This window comes from Oncorhynchus tshawytscha, linkage group LG23 (genome assembly GCF_018296145.1).
Source record: "Oncorhynchus tshawytscha isolate Ot180627B linkage group LG23, Otsh_v2.0, whole genome shotgun sequence".
Taxonomy (NCBI): Eukaryota; Metazoa; Chordata; class Actinopteri; order Salmoniformes; family Salmonidae; genus Oncorhynchus; species Oncorhynchus tshawytscha.
Genome location: NC_056451.1, coordinates 26,928,899 through 26,946,398, shown reverse-complemented (window position 1 = coordinate 26,946,398; position 17,500 = coordinate 26,928,899). Strand labels below are relative to the sequence as shown.

The window sequence follows — 17,500 nt, the reverse complement described above, 5'->3', positions numbered from 1 at the left end:
GCATGGCGTATGGGGATCTTAGGCTTGTGTGCTGCTGCTTTCCATCCAGAGGCAGTTTGGAACTTGGTAGTGAGTGTTGTAACTGAGGACAGACGATGTTTACACGCTACGCACTTCAGCACTCGGCGGTCCCGTTCTGTGAGCTTGTGTGGCCTATCACTTCACAGTTAAACCGTTGTTGCTCCAAGACGCTTCCACTTCACAATAACAACAGTTGACCGGGGCAACTCTAGTGGGGCAGAAATTTTACAAACTGCCCTATTGGAAAGGTGGTATCCTATGACGGTGCCACATTGAAATTCACTGAGCTCTTCAGTATGGCAATCCTACTTCGAATGTTTGTCTATGGAGATTGCATGGCTGTGTGCTCAATTTTATACATCAGTTAGCAACGGGTGTGACTGAAATAGTCGAATCCACTCATTTGAAGGGTGTCCACATACTTTTGTATATACACTACCAGTCAAAAGTTTGGACACACCTACTCATTCAAGGGTTTTACTTTATTTTTACTCTTTTCTACATTGTAGAATAATAGTGAAGACATCAAAACTAAGAAATAACACATATGGAATCATATAGTAACCAAAAAGTGTAAAACAAATCAAAATAGATTTTCGATTCTACAAAGTAGCCACTCTTTGCCTTGATGACAACTTTGCACACTCTTGGCATTCTCTCAACCAGCTTCAGGAGGTAGTCACCTGGAATGCATTGGGTGAGGTTGGGTGATTGTGGAGGCCAGGTCATCTGATGCAGTGCTCCATCAATCTCCTTCATTGTCAAATAGCCCTTACACAGCCTGGAGGTGAGTTGGGTCATTGTCCTGTTGAATAACAAATGATTGTACCACTAAGCGCAAACCAGATGGGATGGCGTATCGCTGCAGAATGCTGTGGTAGCCATGCTGGTTAAGTGTGCCTCGAATTCTAAATAAATTAATGACAGTGTCACTAGCAAAGCACCTCCACACCATCACACTTCCTCCTCCATGCTTCACGGTGGATGGACTGTTGTTTCTCTTTGCTTATTTGAGCTGTTCTTGCCTTTTACCAAATAGGGCTATCTTCTGTATACCCCCCTTCCGTGTCACAACACAACTGATTGGCTCAAACGCAGGAAAGAAGAAGGAAAGAAATTCCACTAATGTACTTTTAACAAAGCACACCTATTAATTGAAATGCATTCCAGGTGACTACCTTCTGAAGCTGGTTGAGAGAATGCCAAGAGTGTGCAAAGCTGTCATCAAGGTAAAAAATTGCTACTTTGAAGAATCTAAAATATTAAATATATTTTGATTTGTTTAACACTTCTTTGGTTATTACATGATTCAATATGTGTTATTTCATAGTTGTCACACCCTGATCTGTTTCACCTGTCTTTGTGCTTCTCTCCACACCCCTCCAGGTGTCGCCCATCTTCTCCATTTTCCCCAGTGTACTTATACCTGTGTTCTCCATTTGTCTGTTGCCAGTTCGCCTTGATCATAGTTTTGATGTCTTCACGATTATTCAACAATGTAGAAAATAGTAAAAATAAATAAAAACCCTGGAATGAGTAGGTGTGTCCAAACTTTTGACTGGTACTGTATACTGTAGTGTATCTACAATACAAAATGTATAATACCACAATAAAACAATATTACAACATTACAATGTACGTGTGTGTAGTGCGTGTGTTAGCGTGTCTGTGCGTATGCGTTTGTGAGTGCCTGTGTGTGTGTCTCTTCACAGTCCGCGTTGTTCCATATGGTATCTGATTCTACTGCTTGCTTGAGTTATTTGATGTGGAATAGTTCCATGTAGCCATGGCTCTATGTAGTACTATGCATTTCCCAGAGTCTTTTCTGAACTTGGGGACTGTGAAGAGACCCCTGGTGGCAATGGCATGCCTTGTGGGGTATGCATGGGTGTTTGAGCTGTGTGCATGTCATTTGAACAGACAGCTCAGTGCCTTCAACACGTCCATACCTCTCACAAAGAAAAGCAGTGATGTAGTCAATCGCTCCTCTACTTTGAGCCAGGAGAGGTTGACATGCATGTTATTGAAGTTAGCTCTCTGTGTACATTTAAGAGCCAGCCGTGCTGCTCTGTTCTGGGCCAAGTGTAATTTGCCTATGTCCCACTTTGTGGCACTTGGCCATACAGTATGGACTACTGTTCAGCAGTAGTCCTGGTGCTATAAAACCAGAGCCTGTAGGACTTGTTTTGTTGATAGCGATGTCAAGAAAGCAGAGTCCTATCATGCAGCCTCAGAATGTTTTTCAAATCTAAACATAAAGCCCAACAGTTGTATTACAACTAAAGTTGCACAAATAACTCTAAATGAAGCATATAGTAGGACTAGTTTCTTTGTTAACCGTTCAACACAGAATAGCCACAATTGTTTGTAGAAAATATCTGTTATATTTTATTGAGCTGTGTTCAACTGTATTCTTCATAACGCCAAGGAATTCTAAGCAAATCTTGTCTGCTAAATTAACTAGTGTAGCCCACAGCCATATGGCATAGTTTGGTCAGGGCCTAACATAAGGACAACTCAAGAGTATGCTATTCTGTTCTTCTTAAATAGACTACATTTTCTTCATATCATGATTCCTTAGACCTGCCTAAAATAAATAATGCCTCTAGGGGAGCTCTGGATTGGGCAAACGCCGTGTGGGGAGAAGGAAATGCGGCATTGGACCACCTCGAGGAGTTTACCCGCCGCTTCCGGGCTGACTTCAACCACCCGCCCGAGGGTAGAGTGGCGGGTGAACGTCTCTTCCACCTTAGGCAGGGGACGAGGAGCGCCCAGGAGTTCGCCCTGGAATTTCCGACCCTGGCCGCAGGAGCGGGATGGAACGACCACTACCGCTGCAGCCTGCTCGAGGATGTCCGTTGGGAGTTGGCCTGCAAGGATACCACTCTGACCTTCAACCAGCTGGTGGACCTGTCCATTCGGTGGGATAACCTGCTGGTCACCCGCGGACGTCCAGAGAGGGCTCTGTCGATTCCCTCTCCCAGCACCACCGCTCCGATGCCCATGGAGCTGGGAGGTGCTGTGCTCAGGGAGGCCGGAGGAGGGGCCTTCACGTGTACCATCTGTGGCCGCAGAGGTCACACTGCTGGTCGGTGCCGGGTTGGTTCCTCTAGGGGTCGAAGCAGCAGGCACCCCAGGTGAACCTGCACCACTCTCATCCAGAGCCCTCTGTTGTACACCTGTTTCTGCATGTTTACTTTCCTGAGTTTTCTCCGCATTCCCAGCATAAGGCACTCGTTGATTCAGGCGCAGCTGGGAATTTTATCGACAGAGCATTCGCCCAGAGGTTAGGGATCCCTATTGTTCCAGTGGTTATGGTCTTTCCCGGTTGACCATTAGGGTCCGGGTTGATTAGGAAGGCTACCATTCCCATGGGCATGGTGACGCAAGGGGGTCACGAGGAGAGAATCAGTCTCTTCCTCAATGACTCTCCTGAGTTTCCCATGGTACTAGGCCTTCCCTGGTTAGCTCGTCATGACCCCACCATTTCATGGCAACACAGGGCTCTCACGGGGCGGTTGCGAGAGTGCTAAGGGAGGTTTTTAGGGGTTTCCATTGGTGCTACTATGGTGGAAAGTCCAGACCAGCTCTCCACCGTGCGCATTCCCCCCGAATATGCCGATTTAGCTCTCGCCTTCTCCAAAAAGAAGCAACTCAATTACCACCCCATCGATGGGGGGGATTGTGCGATAAATCTCCTGGTAGATGCAGCACTTCCCAGGAGTCATGTGTATTCCCTGTCACAGGCGGAGATGGTAGCTATGGAAACATATGTCTCCGAATCCCTGCGTCAGGGGTACATTCGGTCCTCCACTTCACCCGCCTCCTCGGGGTTCTTTTTTGTGAAGAAGAAGGAGGGAGGCCTGCGCCCGTGTATTGACTATCAAGGGATCAATCAGATCACTGTGAGGTACAGTTACCCGCTGCCTCTTATCGCCACTGCGATTGAGTCAATGCACGGGGCGCTCTTCTTCACTAAACTAGATCTCAGGAGCGCTTATAACCTGGTGCGTATCCGGGAGGGAAACGAGTGGAAGACGGCATTCAGTACGACCTCAGGGCATTATGAGTACCTCGTCATGCCGTACTGGTTGATGAATGCTCCATCAGTCTTCCAAACCTTTGTAGACGAGATTTTCAGGGACCTGCACGGGCAGGGTGTAGTGGTGTATACTGATGACATTCTGATATACTCCGCTACACACGCCGAGCATGTGTCCCTGGGGCTCAGGGTGCTTGGTCGACTGTTGGAGCATGACCTGTACGTCAAGGCTGAGAAATGCCTGCTCTTCCAACAGTCCGTCTCCTTCCTAGGGTAGCACATTTCTATTTCAGGGGGTGGAGATGGAGAGTGACCCCATTTCAGCAGTGCGTAATTGGCCCGATTCCCACCACGGTAAAGGAGGTGCAGCGGTTTCTAGGGTTTGCCAATTACTACCGGAGGTTTATCTGGGGTTTTGGTCAGGTAGCGGCTCCCATTACTTCACTGCTGAAGGGGGACCGGTACGTTTGCAGTGGTCGGCTGAGGCGGACAGGGCTTTTGGTCACCTGAGGGATCTGTTTACCTCAGCTCCCGTGCTGGCCCATTCGGATCCCTCTTTGGCATTCATAGTGGAGGTGGACACATCCAAGGCTGGGATAGGACCCGTGCTCTCTCAGCGCTTGGGTACGCCACCAAGCAAAACTATGACATGGGGGACCGGGAGCTGTTGGCTGTTGTCAAGGCTCTGAAGGCATGGAGACATTGGCTTGAGGGGGCTAAACACCCTTTTCTCATCTGGACTGACCACCACAATCTGGAGTACATCCAGGCAGCGAGGAGACTGAACCCTTGCCAGGCAAGGTGGGCCATGTTTTTTACCCGATTTGTTTTCACCGTTTCGTACAGACCAGGTTCCCAGAACATGAAGGCAGACACACTGTTCCAGCTGTATGACACAGAGGAGCGGCCCATGGATCCCACCCCCATATTCCCAGCCTCCTGCCTGGTGGCACTGGTAGTGTGGGAGCTGGACGCGGACATTGATTAGGCGTTACGTGCAGAGTGTCCCGCTGGGCATCTGTACATTCCGTCTGCTGTCCATGACCGGCTGATCTATTGGGCCCACACGTCACCTTCCTCTGGTCATCCAGGCATCGGTCGGACGGTGCACTGTCTGAGTGGGAAGTACTGGTGGCCCACTTTGGCTAAGGAAGCGAGCGTTTTTATTTAATTTTTTATTTAAAACATTTTTACCCCCTTTTCTCCCCAATTTTCGTGGTATCCAATTGTTTTAGTAGCTACTATCTTGTCTCATCGCTACAACTCCCATACGGGCTCGGGAGAGACGAAGGTTGAAAGTCATGCGTCCTCCGATATACAACCCAACCAAGCCGCACTGCTTCTTACACAGCGCGCATCCAACCAGCCGCACCAATGTGTCGGAGGAAACACTGTGCACCTGGCAACCTTGGTTAGCGCGCACTGCGCCCGGCCCGCCACAGGAGTCGCTGGTGTGCGATGAGACAAGGACATCAATGTAATTCCACAACGGCCATGGTCACACCCGTCAATCGATTTCCTGACCGAACTCCCCCATCACAGGGAAACACCATGATCCTGATTGTTGTGGATCGTTTCTCTAAGTCCTGCCTTCTCCTTCCTCTGCCCGGTCTCCCTACCGCCCTACAGACTGAGGAAGCCTTGTTTACGCACGTCTTCCGGCACTACAGGGTGCCTGAGGGTATAGTGTCTGACGGGGTCCCCAGTTCACTTCGAGGGTCTGGAGGGCGTTCATGGTACATCTGGGGGTCTCGATAAGCCTTACCTCAGGTTTTCACCCTGAGAGTAACGGGCAGGTGGAGAGAGTGAACCAGGATGTGGGTATGTCTTATTGCCAGGACCGGCCGGGGGAGTGGGTGGCGTTCGTGCCCTGGGCAGAGATGGCCCAGAACTCGCATCGCCACTCCTCCACTAACCTCTGGTGCCTCCTGGGGTACCAGCCAGTTCTGGCTCCTTGGCATCAGAGTCATACCAAAGCTCCTGCGGTGGACGACTGGTTCGGGCGCGCGGAGGAGACATGGGACGCCGCCCATGTTCACCTTCAGGGCGCCGTGCTGCGCCAGAAAGCCAGCGCAGACAGTCACCGCAGTGAGGCCCTGGTGTTCGCTCTCGACCCGAAACCTGCCCCTCTGCCTGCCCTGCCGGAAGCGGGGTCCGTGGTTTATGGGGCCATTCAAAGTCCTGAGGAGACTGAATGAGGTGTGTTACAGGTTACAGCTCCCCTCCGATTACCGTATTAACCCCTCGTTCCATGTGTCTCTCCTCAGGCCGGGGATGGCTGGCCTGCTCCAGGAGTTTGAGGTGCGGGCGGTTCCTCCGCCCCCTCTGGACATCGAGGGGGCCCCGGCATACGCCGTTTGCTCCATACTGGATTCGAGGCGTTGGGTACCTCGTGGAGTGGGAGGGGTATGGTCCGGAGGAGAGATGCTGGGTTCCGGTGGAGGACGTGTTGGACCCTACAATGCTAACGGAGTTCCACCGTCTCCATCCGGCTGCTGGAGCCGCGCGTCAAGGGGTGGGTACTGTCACGACTTCCGCCGAAGTCGCTTCCTCTCCTTGTTTGGGCGGCGTTCGGCGGTTGACGTCACCGTTTTTTTAGCCATCGCCGATCCACCTTTCATTTTTCCCTTTGTCTTGTCTTGTTTTCCTACATACCTGGTTTCAATTCCCTCAGTATTAGACGTGTATATAACCCTCTGTTCCCCCCCATGTCTGTGTGTGGAATTGTTTGTTGTTTCGTGTATGTGCACGCTAGACTGGTTTCTGCTGGGTTATGTCAACCCATATTGTGTTTAGTGTTCTTAGTGCCTGTGTGTTTTGTTCGCCGAAATAAAAGGCTCCTTTGGCTCCCCAACTTCTGCTCTCCTGCTCCTGACTCCCTTACAGCCAGTTACACATACCTAACAATAACACAGATGTTTTTCCTGCAAAACATTATGATCAATAATGTTAAAAGCTGCACTGAAGACTAACAAAACAGCTCCCACAATATTTTTAGTATCAATTTCTCTCAGCCAATCATTAGTTATTTGTCTATGTGCCATACATGTTGAATGTCCTTACCCATAAGCATGCTGAGTCAGTTGATCATTTGTTTACTGTGAAATAGCATAGTATCTGGTCAACAACAAACATTTTTAGATCTCCTACTCTGAATACTTCCTCTATTCTAGCTGGTAGAGCATTCAACTTGGGGAGGCAGGTAGCCTAGTGGTTAGAGCGTTGGACTTGTAACCAGAAGGTTGCAAGATCGAATCCCTGAGCTGACAAGGTAAAAATCTGTCATTCTGCCCCCGAACCAGACAGTTAACCCACTGTTCCTAAGCCTTCACTCTTAACTGACTTGCCTCGTTAAATAAAGGGGGAAAAGAATTCAGGAGTACTCTTGTCTTACTGTAGATTATAGATAGATTATAGAATCTTATTGTTAGAGAATGGTCATCCACACAAACCACACTGAGTGGATAAGGAATGAGTCATGTGGTTCCAAGGTCAATGACAGGTACTGAGGCTGAAGATACGTGCCGTTCATGTGTAAATCTGAGACTGTAAAGCTACTCATTCAATGAAAGTTATTATATTCATGTTGTTGACTCTGTGTGTGTCTCTTCTTCTCTCTCTTCTCCTCCACACACACTCACTTATGTACTCCCTGGCGACTCTCCACCTTGCTGACCACCTTGATGCCTTTTCCGAAGGGCCCCAGGGCCCGTCGGACCTCCCTGACATCCTGGCCACAGCGGATGAAGCTGGCGAACACCATGTCCACCCCCTGGGCCACGCCGAACCTCAGGTCCCCCTCATCACGCTCACTCACAGCGGGCATGTCCACCAGGTCACACCCCGGCAGGTTGACCCCCTTACGGCTGCCCAGGACACCTCCACTCTCTACCAGTGCCTCCACCCAGTCTGGACCTGGAGAGAGGGGAGAGGAAGAGAAGGGAGGGAGGTCATGAGAACAGATCATGAGACAGAAGTAGAGAATGTTTATTTGTTTATAGTTGTTTATGGCTTGTCTATCTCCAGGACTGTGCAGTATGGTTCTTCCTTTAAAAGTCGCGGCATTCTGCAGCACAGCTTGCGGGGTGCCACAGAATTCTATGGCACGTTATTTAAGTGTCAGCCATTGTTGCCAGAATGACGCAATTTACCACAATCTGCCACCATCTACCACAAACGGTCGCGACATAAAGTAAAAACTTTTAAAGGAAGAACCACTGCACATGTAACCAACACTGTATCTCCAGTAATGTGTTTAGATGCAGTATGTTTGTGTGCCTGTGTGTGAGTGTGTGTGTGTGTGAGTGTGTGTGAGCGAGAATGTGTGTGTGTGAGAATGTGTGTGTGAGAATGTGTGTGTGTATATGTGTGTGTGTGAGAATGTGTGTGTGTGTGTGAGAATGTGTGTGTGTGTGTGTGTGTGTGTGAGAATGTGTGTGTGAGAATGTGTGTGTGTATGTGTGTGAGAATGTGTGTGTGTGTGTGTGTGAGAATGTGTGTGTGTGTGTGTGTGTGTGTGTTAAATGATGTGTTACCTGTCTCTAGGACTTTTAGTCCGATGAGTCCGTCGTCGATATAGATCCTTCCTCCTTTCTCCAGGACCTGAGGCAGACTGGGGTAGTCCACCCAGATGACGTTCCCATCCGTACTGTCCCTGTCCCCCTCCCCTGTCACTACACGCACACTGGCCCCACGCTCCAGCTCCACCTCCTGCTCTGCAGTCTACACACACAGAGAAACACAGAATAACACACACATCTTAACTTCAGTCATTTAGCAGACTCTCTTATCCAGAGCTACTTACAGTTAGTGCAGTCATCTTAAGATAGCTAGGTGAGACAACCACGCATCACAGTCATATAGTAAGTAAAACTTTTCCTCAATAAAGTAGCTATCAGGATAGTCAGAGCTAGCAAGAAATGGCATGCAGTCGTGCCTCCAGCTCTGTGTCTCACACACACACACACACACACACACACACACACACACACACACACACCCAAGACATTGCCTTATCATCCTCACACATAGAACACATAGAATGTAGCAGGCCATAAACTAGGGTTTTATCATTTCTAAAGTATATTGAACTTTCCATTGGCAGGACTGGTGCTATAACAAACAGATCAGTGCCCAACAGAGGAGGCTGGTGGGAGGAGCTATAGGAGGACAGGCTCATTGTAATGGCTGCAATGGAATAAATGGGGCGCAGTCAAACATGTGGTGTCCATATGTTTGATGTGTTTGATACCGTTCCATTTATTCCATTCCAGCCATTACAATGGGCCCGTCCTATAGCTCCTCCCACCAGCCTCCTCTGGTGCCCAAACACCTGTTCTGATGCTGAGAAAGCTTCTTTCTCACTACTGTTGATACTGTTGCACAATCTGTGTCTGTGTCCAGGATAGAACACCCCCAAAACAACCAGCATGGTCAGTCAACACGGGTCACACTCTCCTGGTCTGTTGACCCTCACCCTAAACTGGACTACTGACCAGTCGGGATGTAGGGAATGTAAGCCCATTGGATAGAATGTTAAGTAGTGATGAAATGCTGACTTACCCCTCGAACCAGGCCTGTGCGTATTTCAGGGCCTTTAGTATCCAAGGCGATGGCTACCGGCCTGTAATATAAAGGGTCAGTGGTTATGGTCTCGACCGCCTCCCGGATGTTCTTGATGGTCTCACCATGGTACTGAAGGAGGGAGACAGAGAGAGAGACAGAGAGAGAGAGAGAATCGCTGTTACTAAACTGATATGATTGATAGTTGTGTCAGATCAGTGATTACTTGCGAGACAGGTTATGCAGAGACAAACAAACCTCATGAGAGCCATGAGAGAAGTTGAGTCGAGCGATGTTCATTCCTGCCTTCACCATCTCCTGCAGTTTGGGGATGGAGCGAGACGCAGGCCCTGAAAGAGAGAGAGAACAAGAGACAACAGAGACCATGGGTTGTCCAGCAGTTCATTGGTTAATCAATCCACTTTGATACATCATCAATAGTGCAGTCAGTGGGATGCCAATCACCAATACCCAGCCTGCCAGCCAACACCACACCAACCTAGATCTACTGAGCTCCAACCCCTAGCCCATACAGTTCTACCCTAGGTCAACTCTGCATGGCCATAGTGAAAGTATTAGAAGGCCTACCTATACTGTCCCCACATTAAGCAGGCACTCTAATCCAGACAGACATATAGTAGTGAGTGCATTGATTCTCATACTTTCTTTGTTCATGTTCCCCGTGGGAATCTAAACCACAACCCTGGCATTGCAAGAACCACGCTCTACCAACTGAGCCACATAGTTCAACCTACACAAGCTACACAAAACAAAAGGTTATTTAATTCACTGATGGTGCAGCTGATTGGTTATTTAACTCACTGATGGTGCAGATGTGGTTATTTAACTCACCAATTGTGCAGCTGATTGGCTATTTATCTCACTGATGGTATAGCTGATTGGCTATTTATCTCACTGATGGTGTAGCTGATTGGCTATCTAACTCACCAATTATGCAGCTGATTGGTTATTTAACTCACTCATGGTGTAGATGTGATTATTTAACTCACTGATGGTGCAGATGTGGTTATTTAACTCACTGATGGTGCAGATGTGGTTATTTAACTCACTGATGGTGCAGATGTGGTTATTTAACTCACTGATGGTGCAGATGTGGTTATTTAACTCACCGATGGTGTAGCTGATTGGCTATTTAACTCACTGATGGTGTAGCTGATTGGTTATTTAACTCACTGATGGTGTAGCTGATTGGCTATTTAACTCACTGATGGTGTAGCTGATTGGTTATTTAACTCACCGATGGTGTAGCTGATTGGTTATTTAACTCAGCGATGGTGTAGCTGATTGGTTATTTAACTCAGCGATGGCGTAGATCAGGGGTGTCAAACTCATTCCACGGAGGGCTGAGTGTCTGCAGGTTTTTGTTTTTTCCTTTCAATTAAGACCTAGACATCCGGGTGAGGGGAGTTCCTTACTAATTAGTGACCTTAATTCATCCATCAAGTACAAGGGTAGAGCGAAAGCTCGCAGACACTCAGGCCTCCGTGGAATGAGTTCTGACACGTGGTGCAGATTATTCGTTATTTAACTCACCGATGGTGCAGATGATGCTTGTGTTGCGGGCTGTGATTGGCTCCTGGTCGATGTCCAGCAGACACAGGTGCTCCAGGAAGGTGTCGGCCATGCTGGCGTCCAGCTGCTGCTTCTGGATGAAGGAGTCTGGGAGGGGCATGACGTCAGAGTAACGTCTGATACGAGCTAAGAGAGAGAGAGAGAAATGTCTATGTTATTTTAAAACTTTTGTGAGCGTAATGTTTACTGTTAATTTCTGATGGTTTATTTCCGTTTTTGTTTGTTGTCTATTCGACTTACTTTGGTAATGTAAACCTTTTGAATTGAGAGAGAGAGAGAGAGAGAGAGAGATGGCCTCAGACTAACAGAACTAAGGTTGGAGAAGGTTAACATGCAGCATTCTGAACAGTGACATTCAAGAGAGGGTGTGTGTGTGTGTGTGGGGGGGGCTAACGTCACGTGATGTGCAACATACTGCCATACAGGACAGATGCTGTGACTGGCCACTACATGACATTTACAACCTGACATGGAAATCATATACAATGACATTCTGGAGACAAGAAGCAATCTGACAAATGGTTCTAATTTGGAGTCTGTTTTAATTGAACACACACATCAGATGCACAGTCTGTCTGGGTGCTGGTGTCTTTACAAACAACCCCTACAGTACAGTAATAGGGGTTCCATTCAATCTGTAGCACGATTTAAAGGTAAAGGTCATTTCCTATTGAGCCGACATATACACCGTTTACTGTGAATGCAGTCTCGGCGAACGCGGAAACATTGCCTTTAAATTTCTATTGCGCTGTAGTGCAGGTCTTCAGAGCGACGGATTGAATCGAGACCCTAGTTGGTGTTGCTCTAGACTGGTGGTGGAGGAGGTGAGTTTAAGGTCAAGTGCTTTGAGACCTGGGTGAGTGCTCTTATGGGCCTATAGAAATGCAATCCATCCATTAAAAACATGTAATGAATATACAGTACCAGTCAAGGTTTAGACAACTCTACTCATTCAAGGGTTTTTCTTTATTTGTACTATTTTCTACATTGTAAAATAATAGGGGAGACATTAAAACTATGAAATAAACGGTGGGACAAACATGCTGGTCCTGGGAGGTGGTCTAGCCATGAGAGGGAGGGAGGGAGGGAGGGATGGAGAGAGAGAGAGAGAGAGAGAGAGAGAGAGAGAGAGAGAGAGAGAGAGAGGAGAGAGAGGGAGAGAGAGAGGGGGAGAGAGAGAGAGATGGAGAGAGAGAGAGAGAGAGAGAAAGAGATGGAGAGAGAGAGATGGAGAGAGAAAGAGGAGAGAGATGGAGAGAGAGAGATGGGGAGAGAGAGATGAGGAGAGAGAGATGGAGAGAGAGAGATGGAGAGAGAGAGAGAGAGAGAGAGAGAGAGGAGAGAGATGGAGAGAGAGATGGGGAGAGAGAGATGGAGAGAGAGATGGAGAGAGAGAGATGGAGAGAGAGAGATGGAGAGAGAGAGAGATGGAGAGAGAGTGAGAGAGCAAGGGAGGCATGGGGAGAGAGAGAGGGAGAGAGAGAGATGGAGAGAGAGAGATGGAGAGAAAGAGAGAGAGAGCAAGGGAGGCATGGGGGAGAGAGAGAGAAAGAGAGAGGGAGAGAGAGAGATGGAGAGAGAGAGAGAGAGATGGAGAGAGAGAGAGAGAGAGAGATGGAGAGACAGAGATGGGGAGAGAGAGAGAGAGGAGAGAGATGGAGAGAGAGAGAGAGAGGAGAGAGATGGAGAGAGAGATGGAGAGAGAGAGAGAGAGAGAGAGAGAGAGAGATGGGGGAGAGAGAGAGAGAGAGAGAGAGAGAGGAGAGAGATGGAGAGAGAGATGAGGAGAGAGAGAGATAGGAGAGAGATGGAGAGAGAGAGAGGAGAGAGAGATGAGTTTTGAGTTTTAAATACTCTTTATTGGGTCTGGGGGCCCACCACACAATAAATACTCATACAAAACCACAGTTACACATCAATTAAAAACACAACTCCAATTCCTCCTCCACAGTAACTACACACAACAGCCTCTGTATACCCCATATACTCAAAAACAGATCGATATTGTTGACAAGTTTGTAATAGGCAAACTCAACCCTTAGTCTCGCTGCCAACATTCCCTCCAGCATTCCCACCACATCCACAGACCCCTGTCCCCGAATGCTGTTCTTTCGGGTCTTCCATATCGCTAATTTTGCTGCCCCTAACACAAAATTAAGCAACACAACTACACCCTTTTGACTGAACCTGTACTTTGGCCCAAATATATACAGTTGGGAAGAGAAAACCTCTCCCAACGTTGAGAACCAATCAGTGATCAGTTCAATCATCCCAACCAACCTGGGACACAATAAAAACAGATGTGCCAGAGATTCAGACCCAGCACAGAATGGACACCCCTCCCCAACAGTAGGATCCAGGTGTACCAGATGCATATTGGTGGCTATAGCTCCATGTATTATCCTCCATTGGAGGTCAGCTGTCCTCTTATCAATAGGCAGTTTATATAATGATCGCCAACAGCCTTTTGGAGAGGCACCTGGACCAAGCACATCCGCCCACCTCGTCGATTTTACCCCTTCCAGGGAAGAGGCATGGGACACCTTTACACATATTCTGTACATGGCCTTCTTTCCCACCTCCTTGAACTCCCCCAGCTCCGGGGTATCGAAGGAAAGCAGCGTCCCCACGTCCTCTTCAAATGCCCCCATCGCAGCACTAACAATCAGTGCAGGGAACACATAATCCAGACCCTCCTTCCACCGATCAGAATTGGAAGTGTCAGTCACATACTGCAGATGAAGCACTGGCAAGGAATCGCAGACCTCATCGACGACCTTCCTCAGTAGACGAGATGATCGGATCCCCGCTCTTTCTCCCAGCTCCTCCAATCTGCTCCTGCTCTGCATCAGATGACCCAGCTTGGTACACCCCACGCCTAACAGGCATGAACGTAGGCTAGCTGAACCCAGAACACGGGACTGGATGGCAGTGTTGTGAAAAAGAGGCTCTTCAAAAAGCCACATCCCTGGTGGCGTGCAGGCCTTACGGGACTTGACAAAGACTCTCCAAGCCTGCATAACAGACTCATAAAATGGAGTCAGGCCAGTCAAAACACCCCCTCCAGCTTTAAGAGGAAAAGATGCTTGTCGAAGCCCAAACAGCCCGCTCTCCTCATCAATATGTAGGCTGTTTCGACCCAGCTAGAACAGTCTCTGTACAACAATCTCTGGGCTGCTTGGAGCCTGAAAGCCGTGATCCTAGAGGAAATGTCCACCAGGCCTTGCCCACCCTCGTGCAGTGGCAGGTACAGGGCTGCAGCTTTAATCCAGTGTTGCCCAGACCAGAAGAAATTGACAAGGGTCCTCTGAAGCTCTTGTATCAGACCCTTTGGTGGCTGTAAAATCATTAGCCTGTGCCACAGGGTAGAAGCAGCAAGATTATTAGCTACCAGGACCCGTCCCCTATAAGACAGCTGGGGCAACACCCATTTCCACCTTGACAGTCTGGCACACACTTTCTCCACTACACCCTCCCAGTTCTTTTTTGAAAGACATCGGAGCCTAGAAAAACCCCCAAAGTCTTCATTCCATCTCTGCCCCACTGAAGCCCCCTGGTAACCATGGAGTAGACCCCATCTGAAGCTGACCTGCCCACAGCGCTTCACTCTTTCCCCAATTGACTTTAGCTGAGGAGGCCCCCTCATACACCTTTAAAGCGTTTGAGAGAACCTTAACATCCTCACCCCTGTAATAAAAACTATCACGTCATCTGCATACGCAGACAGTGCTATCGTGGGACCCTTCGTTACACCTGGCACAAAGAAACCAGTAAGCTTCACTCTTAAAAAACAAAGCATTGGTTCAATCGCCAGACTATATAACTGCCCTGAAATTGGGCATCCCTGCCTGATGCCCCTTTCGACAGGGATGGGGCAACTTAAACCACCACCCACCTTCACCATACACGAGGCTCCAGCATACAGTAAATTCACCCAAGACAGAAAAACATCCCCAAACCCAAAAGCTTTCATTATTTTAAACAAGTACTGGTGGTCCACACGATCAAAAGCCTTCTCCTGATCCAACGAAAGTAAACCCACATTTACATCAGACAATTTACAAATGTCTAAAACATCTCTTATCAGAAACAAGTTGTCAACAATAGAGCGATCAGGTACACAGTAGGACTGGTCCTTGTGGATCAACAACCCCAGATACTCTTTCAACCTGTTTGAGAGACATTTAGAAACAATTTTATATTCTGCGCACAGCAAAGCAACAGGTCTCAATTTTTTATGAGAGCCAAATCCCCCTTTTTGGCAACAGTGAAAGCACTGCACGTTGACAGGATACAGGAAGAGAACCCTCATGAAAAGATTCACACATCACTTCATAAAAGTCCTCCCCAATAGACCCCCAAAAGTGCTTATAAAACTCAGATGGTAACCCATCGATGCCAGGGGCTCGGCCTGTTGAGAGCTGCATAACAGCTGTGGACAGCTCCTGCAGTGTAATGTCAGCGTCAATGCGACTCTCTGCTCAGGTCCCAATTTAGGAAGACCATGTAACAACTGTTCAGTACACATAGAGTCACAATCCTCCGCCTTATAAAGGGACGAGTAGAAATCCACGGCATGTTGACGCATTTCAATATCATTCGTGGTCACCTTCCCATCAGGGAGACGAAGGCATACCATCTGTTTACGTTGAAATGTCGACTTTCCTAGGTTAAAAAAAAAAGCACTAGGAGCATCCATATCCTTGAGGGAAGCGAAACGAGACCTAATCAAGGCACCCTTCACTCTTTCATGCAGAAACGACCTCAGTTCATGTCTCTTGTCCTGTAAGTTCATGACTAGTCCAGGGTCATTCTGAGTGAGCAGCTTCAATTCAATAGATTTGATGTCCTGTTCAAGGGCCTTGATAGTCTCTTTAAATTCAGTTTGAGACAGAGCAGTATACTGTTGACAAAAAACTCGTATTTGGGCCTTCCCAACCTCCCACCATTGTCTCAAGGACTCAAAATTCCCTTTTATACCCCTCCATTTTTCCCAAAACAACAAAAACCTGTCACAAAACATGACATCATGTAACAATTTAACATTAAAATACCAGTAAGGTGATGACCTTCGTGGACAGGACAAGTGAATATCAACAGTAACCATATGATGATCAGAGAAACCCACAGGAGTAATGGCACACTTTCCAACCCTACTACAGTATTGCTCAGATACATACAACCTGTCTAACCGTGCTGCACTGACACGACCTTCATTAATTTTTAGCCATGTGTACTGCCTAACTTTGGCATTCCTTACTCTCCACACATCAGAAAGCTCAAACTCAGTTAATAGGCCAGACAGGCAAGTGGCTGACCGCAGGTGAGGTTCTTCAGCGGTGCGATCAACAGTAAAATCCACTGTACAGTTCCAGTCACCCCCTAAAACCATACACCCCTCTTGGTCACACTGTCTTAACATTTCCTTTAGTTGATCAAATACAGCAATACGCTCTGTACCCTCATTAGGAGCATAAACATTCAAAAAAACAAACAAAAACCCCATAACATCCACCTTGACCAATAAAACCCGACCCTTGACAATCTCTGTTGTAGATACCACAGTCACTCCTAAGCCTGAGGAAAACAATATTGCCACCCCAGCACTGAAATTAGTACCATGACTGAGTACATGCTGCCCCTCCCACCACATACCCCAGTCAACCTCATTTTCCTCATCGCTATGTGTCTCCTGTAGGAAAACTACATTAAGCCTTTTCTGTTTTATTACTTCTAATACCCAAGCCCTCTTATTCCTGTCCCTTCCCCCATTCATATTGAGAGAACCTACCCTTAGTACCTCCATGTAGAAAAGAGAAAAGAAAAGCAGAAGAAACCACAGAGAAACCAACGAGAAAAAAGACACCCTATGAAGCATGATCATCGTCATTATTTTTTTCTTCTCTTAACCTGAACACGTTTCCCACCACCTTTTGCTGCTGCAACAGCAGTAATAAATTTCCTCAAGCGAAACCGCTTCTTCTCACTCAGCTGGTCTAACCCCACCGTCTTCTGTAACATCACAGCTGACCTCACAAACTTATCAACATCAAAATAATCTGCCAATTTGACAGATTTCCCAAAAGTCTGATCCAGAAACTCATTTACCTCCTCTAGATCATAAACTGAGTCCGTACCAGCAGCTGTCATATCTAAAGAGATATCCATATCCTTCTCTTGATCCTCCTCAGCTGAGAACACAGACAACTGACTCCCCTCTACCACATCCCTTTCAACACTCTCCACTTGCACCTCATCACTCGTACCAGGCATCTCCTCCAC

The 17,500-nt window shown here is 47.7% G+C and overlaps 1 protein-coding gene across 2 annotated transcripts in view; it reads right to left on the bottom strand.

Moving 5' to 3' along the window:
- The window catches only part of LOC112247851 (pyruvate kinase PKM-like), a 58,529-nt gene that overhangs the window by 8,731 nt on the left and 32,298 nt on the right, over positions 1-17,500 (bottom strand). For both annotated transcript variants that reach the window (XM_042305082.1, XM_042305081.1), the window contains exons 2-6: positions 11,180-11,344; positions 9,884-9,975; positions 9,626-9,757; positions 8,599-8,785; positions 7,705-7,978 (exon numbers count right to left, since the gene is read on the bottom strand). In XM_042305082.1, coding sequence (XP_042161016.1) covers positions 7,705-7,978; positions 8,599-8,785; positions 9,626-9,757; positions 9,884-9,975; positions 11,180-11,318 — 824 coding nt within the window. In that variant the 5' untranslated portion in view covers positions 11,319-11,344. The remainder of the gene's footprint in view (positions 1-7,704; positions 7,979-8,598; positions 8,786-9,625; positions 9,758-9,883; positions 9,976-11,179; positions 11,345-17,500) is intronic.